This window comes from Anser cygnoides, chromosome 6 (assembly GCF_040182565.1).
Source record: "Anser cygnoides isolate HZ-2024a breed goose chromosome 6, Taihu_goose_T2T_genome, whole genome shotgun sequence".
Classification (NCBI taxonomy): Eukaryota; Metazoa; Chordata; class Aves; order Anseriformes; family Anatidae; genus Anser; species Anser cygnoides.
Genome location: NC_089878.1, coordinates 30,847,472 through 30,854,829, shown reverse-complemented (window position 1 = coordinate 30,854,829; position 7,358 = coordinate 30,847,472). Strand labels below are relative to the sequence as shown.

General features: G+C 45.3%; 1 protein-coding gene across 1 annotated transcript in view; it reads right to left on the bottom strand.

The window, feature by feature from the left end:
- Positions 1 to 7,358, bottom strand: part of TMEM169 (transmembrane protein 169) — a 15,854-nt gene continuing 8,496 nt past the window's right edge. Inside the window, exons 2-3 of the mRNA XM_066999024.1 lie at positions 5,359 to 5,793; positions 1 to 3,607 (exon numbers count right to left, since the gene is read on the bottom strand). Coding sequence (XP_066855125.1) covers positions 2,985 to 3,607; positions 5,359 to 5,662 — 927 coding nt within the window. The 5' untranslated portion in view covers positions 5,663 to 5,793 and the 3' untranslated portion in view covers positions 1 to 2,984. The remainder of the gene's footprint in view (positions 3,608 to 5,358; positions 5,794 to 7,358) is intronic.

Below are 7,358 nucleotides of genomic sequence, written 5' to 3'. Positions count from 1 at the left end.
TGCACTCTTCTAAGCCACGTACATCTTTATTCTCCACCCAGGCCAGCAAGGATGGGAAAAAATGCAATTAAAAATAACAATCAGCAAACACGCTATCTGTACTTTAAAAAAAACATTCAGACTACAGCAGCCAGAAACACACTCAACAATCAAGTAACTGGTATTCCCTGCAGTTTGGCAGTGGCATGTAAGCAGAAATTATCTGAGTTTCTGAAAGCAAAGGTACAACAAGACAAAAGCTTGTGCTTTCTTCTATTACAACAAGTGATTATGATTATATATTTTGCAGCAGGCAAAGAGCTCCAAGAGATAACAGGCAAGAGAGAAAGCTATCCGGAGTTGTTTTGAGAAAAGTCTGAATAAAACTTCTAAAAATAGCACCAGAACTAACCCCAAGCTTAAAGTAGCCCCCATCAAAATCAGTGGCACAACACCCTGATTTCATCAGGAAGAGGCAAGCTTGGTTGAATACGTAATAAAGTAGAAAACACACGATGGATTGTTCCAGCTTATCCCCCAAAAGGTGGACTCCAAGTGCTTTCGCTACACCCAGAAGCACAGCTGCCATGGCAGAGGGGGGGCAATACACCTCCTCTGATGCTCCTTTGTGTTCACGTAGCAGCAAGAGGCACAGATTTGGTTTTGTCTCGGTTCTGGCAGGCTGTTTGCAAGCCTGAAAGCAATCCTGCAGGTCAGCAGACATTTCACATAGCTGCGCTCTGTAACTAGCTAGTACTTATCATTAAACCCTCTGTAAGCTGAAGGCTCTTTGTGCTACTGACCCCAGCCTTTCGTTTAGCCTTGAACAGCTGCTGTTTGGCAGTGACAGCTGAACTCTCACCCTCTGAACTTTCTCCCAGTGAGCTGGTCCCAGTGGCACAGGTCATCTTTGTACCCCACTGAATTACTTCCTGTTGCCTCACGGGCTGGGGACTTTTTTTTTTCTTTTTTTCTTTTTGCTGGAAGTTGGCCATTACCTTTAGAGACCCCGTCAGTAAAAAACGATAGTTGTGCATAAGGAAGCAGCAAATGCAGCCTGGCTGTACCTGAGCACAGGGACACCTTTGCTTTGTCAGTAAACTGTGGGGCCAAGCCAGCTCTTCCTATCTGGCTCTCACACTGGTAATTCTCAAGCCAGTGCTAAGAGGCTCCTTTGGCTGGACATCTCAGAAGGGGACGGACCAAGGATGCAGCAGGAACTTCACTTATTTCTCAGCGTCAGGCCCAGAGCATCCAACGGACTTCTTCATCCGTCGCAGGCTCCCAAATGTCCTAATCGGGATGGCCATTTAGTGTAGCCTTGAGATCGTCCTTGAAACGCGATATGAAGCATTAGCTCCTGTGAAATCCAGTTTCTAAATGCTTCTCTTTGACACCCTAAAACTAGAACAGCTCCCCTTCTGGCAGGGAGGCAGGGGAGTGAAACCCCAATACAGACATTAGGGCACACTATGAACTAGCTACCTACACGCATGCAAACGGTGGGCCCTTCTGGGCTGGGGCTGAGCCAGACTTTCTAGCAGCACCAGCTGAACCAGAGCACTCAGGAAATTAGTGATGTTGCAGACATTTGTAACTCAGTCCCCATTACAGTCCTTTAAACCTCTCCTTCACTTTCTTTGTGCCCTCCTTAGGCCGAGACCTCAACAACCATGTTCCAATCCAGACAAAAAACTTTTCTGCTTGTGATTTTTTTAAAAAGACAATTAAAATTTCTCTGGCCTATGGTGGCCACCTCAGCCTGGCCTGGGAGCCCACTAAGATGCCACGCAAAGCCCCAAAAGGAGGGAAGTCAATTACGAAAATGAGACATGATGGGAGGGGGATGTACAATCTGTCGCTCTTCTATGTAATTAAGCAGGAGGCAGGGGGTGGAGGAGAAGATTTCCAGAGCAGAGGCACTGATGCACTTTGCACTGGTGCTAAGAGGTTCAGGCTCAAGGACGCCCCATTCTGCGTGGGATGGTTCAGCATCTCCTCCGTAACAGCAACCTGAAAGCCGGAATGACCACTTCTGTGAGACTTTCCCATCTCAAGCATCTTCAACGCCACCTTCCTAAACTGAGGTGCCACCAGACCACACATACATTGCGGTGACGCCCAAAACGATCGCCCTGCCTCACAGCAGGTGTTTCTTCCCAGCATTGCAACTGTTTGTGCTTCGCACTCCCAGCCGTTCTCTTGCATAAGACTCCTGTAGCCCATTCCCTCGTAGGAGTGCATCCAGCAAGAGATCGAAGGTCCCAAGGACACGCGTGCACCTACAGTCACCTGGTGATGTGCAGCGCCTGCGCGCGGCTTTGCTGAGCAAGTCACGTGTGGGATGCGCCTCAGGTCAGCACAGATCTCCTGCCTTTGTCAGAGGCTGCGGTGTCCTCTTCCACTGGAAGGCCGGGCGCAACTACTGGGGTGCACTGCTTTTTCAAACTGACAGTTTCTCAGCAGTTAGCATACCTGAAAGGTTTTTTGCATTTTTTTTTTGGAAGAACTGAAAAAGGATCCTTTCTAGGACAACCGCAGGAACATCACAAATCTTGCAATTTATCCTTCCCTTATGAATGAGTTTCCGATCTCCTGAAGTTCATCCCCTGCACATAGACTTTTTTTTTCGCTGGGTTGACAGGTCTCTATTATGTCCTATTCCTGAAAAGTGAGGTCTAACTTTACAGAAGTAGTCTTTTCAGCATATACCTCTGTCACCTGCAAAACAGCCTGAGCCCCACAGACCTGGGTTTTCTCACTATTCCCCGAAGTTGTAATTAGCTAAAACAGATGACAAATCACTGGAGAGCCATGCACCTCCCCACAAACACCACGTGAAGCTAGCGCACTTGCATTCTGTGACATTTAAAGAGCACTCCCAGCCTGATATTTTATTTGTGTTTAAATATATATATATATATATATATATATAAAAATCAGTGTGTTATTTTGTAGGTGAAAACCACTCACATATGACCAAAATAGTCAGTCAGGACAAAGGCTCAGACTGCTGAAGTCTCAACACCCTGCGCAGAGCTCTTGCCAGAGAGACTACCTGAGATATTATCAGAATCTAGCAGCTCAACAATGCTGTACGGGGAACAATCTTCCAAACCCAGCTTGCTGCAGAGCCAGCCACAGAAGCCCTTCTCCATATCCCTGACAGCATGCCACCAGTCCCCAAAGGACCACGATACCTGGGTCACAGCCGAGTACAGGCCTAGGGAAAAAGACACAACCATGATTATAATTGGGTAGAAGATGATCAAAAAGGGGCAGAAGGTGATTTTGTGCCAGAAGGTCCTCTCTTCGTTGTATACCAAGAAAATGTTGTACCATGTAATGGTTCCATAGTAGAATGAAACCACAAAGGACACCACAAAAATAACGGGGAGGCAGATGATGGTCCAGAGGACGATGTGGGGTCCCCTGTCGAGCCCAACATCACATTTCTTTTTCTTCTCAAGTACGTCTTCTTTAGGAGGTTCCTTTGACTTCGTCAGTTCCTGCAGCTCTTTGTCTGTTAGTGTGACATGGATGTCCACCATCTGACCCTTCTTCTTTCCTCTGGTGATTGTTCCAGTCAAGGTGACGTATCGGCTGTCTAAAGGCATGTTCCAGACACCTACGAACACAGATAAACCCAACCACATTAGATTTCTTTTTCTTTGTGGAGTATTTTATGTAAATCCCCAAAGACCCTGAAATGAATTAGTGCAGATGGAGTAATAGTTAAATAAAAAGAAGATGGAATGCAAGAAGCAATGCAGTATAAAGACAATTATTGCAGAAGAAAATGAAGGATAAGCCAATGAGATGACAGAAATCACAAGGGAGAAGACACCAACATCTGTACTGGGGACAATATATGAAGGAAAAGTGCTGCAGGAGCATATGGGAAAGAGACAAGACAGAGCAACTGACTAAAAAACAGTAAGCCTATTTTCCCTGCTACCCTCAGAGATTTATTCCTGAACAGCATGGGCACTCGGCCTAAACGTGCTAAATATGAATAAGGCTCTAGTACGGGAATAAGCACATGCACCCATGGAGGTATACTTGAATAGTTGTTACTCCACTTTATATTTACGCTGTATCTCAATCCAATTTAATTTTTAAATCTTTAGAAAATCACGAAGTCTCATATTCACTAAGTCTCATATAATTACATTTGCATTTTAAGGGATCCAGAAAGGCACCCAACAGGAAAGTGTTGGGATGTGTGTTTAAATCACAAACACTTTGGCTTCCAGGTAACATTGGCTTAGGATGGTCCCTGCAGTGGCACTTGGCATAAACTCGTCTGTGGGGCAAAAATATTCTTCCTTCTGGACTTAATTCCAACTCATGAAGGAACTCCAAGGAATCTGTCATGCTCTTCAAGGGAGCAGTTTGAAGTGGTCCACACAAACAGGAAGGCAGCAGAGAAGCGTGAGGGTTGGGGTTAGGATCATGGGGAATCCAGGGTGGCTGAAGGACCAGGAGTGGGCATTCGCATTAAACCCTTCAGAGCCCACAGCGCCGACTCATGGGAGGACTAGCCATGGGACCAGCCTCACACACTTCTTCCCTACGAGGGCAGCCAGGACAAACATCAGAAGTGAAAGTGGCTCTGAGATGCCCTACGATGACCTCGCCAAATAATCAGTCTTAAAGAGGAAGCTGTGCTGAGATTATGCAAGCAGAAGGCAAACAGCAAATCCTAGATAATGAGTAAAGCTCCCTAGCACAGGTAGAGCCCCTAAATCCATCTGCTGCCATCCTTTCACTTAACAGGCAGTTGTTTTACGCACAGATGGGGGCTTGACCACAGCATCACTGGCGTAAAGTATGCTCAGCACTTCGGATTGTCCCTAAGCAGGGCATACATTCAAAACCAAGGGCAGGGCAACGACTAACATCTGCAAAGAACTGCAGGAGACACCCCAAATCAGGCTGTAGTGCTTTTTGTTTCAGAGCATTTTCATTTATGAACTCAAACTCTCCTTGCCTGCGGTCCTGGCCATGACTGGTCCCACAGTCACTTCCAGCTGAGCTCAACCCACACTGACATCAAGAAGGGTGGCCCTGCCACTGCCTCCCCTCTCCCTGGCCCTGCATTCCTGCTTGGGGTCTGCACCCCACGGGACCCACAGAGAGAGGAAGGGGACCCTGTGTTTCTGTGCCTGTGGCTCCCACCATCAGCTTCTGTAACCTACCTCAATAAATCTTGTGAATCCAAGCAGAGGCGTAAAAAGCACGAGTTTCCCCAAATGCAGGTATTCCTAATCTGCATTTCTAAAATGGCAGCAAGAGCCCCAACCTCTTTCCTGAATCTGTCGTGACTGTCAGTGACACCAAGGTTTATGGAAAGTGGATGTTCCCAGGGATACATACCGTCTGTCGTGGACTGACCCAGAAACTTTGAGCCTTCCTCAGAGTTCCTCTCCCCTCCTTCTTCATCTGCCTGCTCCTCTTCCACCTTATTCTCGTTCTCCGACCGGTACACTATTACTGACTCGGGACGGGACTCTTTCTTCTTCTTTTTCCTCCGGTCCATAGTGGCCTCCCCATCAAAGGTGACTGTGGTTGCCACCGCCTTCCTCGCGGAGCTGTGGCGAGGGCTGTGGGTCCCGGACTTGCTCTCTTTCTGCACCGTCTCCTCCATCCCACTGCTGCTCTCGAGCACCTCACTTGGCATCTTGTAGGGCTTGTTTCCAGGCTAACAGCTCCTGCATTTAGAAGCCATTGATTAGACAATGGTCCCAGGGATGCTTTGTTCTGGTAAAATGTCCCACTGCTGACATCCAAACTGTGCGCTCCATTCCCAGCCTAAAATGAGAGAGAAGGCAGAAAAAGTCTGCTTCATGCCAAGCAGAAAAAAATGACACAACTTTTCTTTAAAGGGTTACTTCCAACTTGTTTAAATGTCATCTGAAGATCTGATCCTCATTACTGTCCTGAACATCAATTTTATGACATGGGTGCATGTTTTCTAATATCACCTAATCCTGATTCTTAGGTTCCAATTTTAAATATTAAAAAAATAAAAAGCTATTCGAAGAGGAAAGCGTTTATAACGTTTGTAAGAAGAGATTAAACAAGCACAGCTTATTGCGTGACTTTAACATTCCTCTGCAGTGCTGGAAGCAAGCAGAAGACAATGGTTTTGGCTGACATGAAAAAGAAATACTGAAATCACAGACAAAAATCAGGTTGAATAATTTAAAGGACTGGCCTAGCTTAGAGACAGCTGCAGCAGACACATCCTACATTATGGTAGCTCTGTTGGTGCCAGCCTCTCGAGTTTTGAGTGTCTTCTGATTTACTGCCCATTGCAAGGATATTACCACGAGTAATCAAATGATGTCAAAATGAATGATATTTCAAACTCTACCAATTTAGCACTGTGCACTTCTGTCAGGCCTTAAAATATAACATATACAGAAGATTTAAAGGAAAATTGCTATTAAGATGACTTCACTGGGGAGGGATTTTGAAACCACAGCAAAGCCTTCTTACTGTGCAGGGAAAAAAACAACAAATTTTCATAAATATTTATAACAGATATAAGGGCTCGGTTTCTGCTCATTCAAGCAAAACTACCACTAATACCAAGTGACAGAGTTATCTATGGGAATGCTGCCTAAGTACACACCACGTGACTAAACACGCATCAAGGCAGCCAAGTCCTGCTCCTTGAACCTGCAAGACACGGGATTAATGGTTCTCAGATTTCGTAACATTTACAAACCCAACTGCCAAATATTCATGAAGTGTTTAGGTACACATCTGAGTACAAGAAATAACATTTTAACAACTCTGAAGAGCTCTGTTGAATGTTTACGTATGTAAAAGAATGCACGTGACAAATAATTAAATTTCTACCTATTATCTGAGTCATGTCTTTAAGAGGAAACTAAGAAACATAGTTATCATAATGCATAGCCCAATAAACGCTGGGGAAATTGTTTTACTTGAACAGTGAAAAATGTTGAGCATTTTTAGATTTGGTAGTATGGTCCCCATCTTCCCACAGTTATAGGGTTTTGCTGCTTTGTTTTGAAATTTCTTGCAGAACTTTAGGTCAACTGTTTATGCCTCGCACACTCACACGCACAGATACACACAACTGTTAACTGTATCACTTTAATCCTAAGACTATGGCCAGTTGGCTTTGTGTCGTTTTAAAAAACACAATCCAGGTTATTTTTTGCATTACAGAAAATAAATCTTCCCTGGTGAGCAGAAGACACATGAAATGGAATTCAAAAATCATTCAGCACATCCCAGAAGTCAGACTGCTTCTAAATCACTGGGCACAGGAATCTTTTGGCCAGCTCTGCAACATGGCTGGAGACAGACTGTTTGGATTGCCATCTGAGCTCACACCTGCC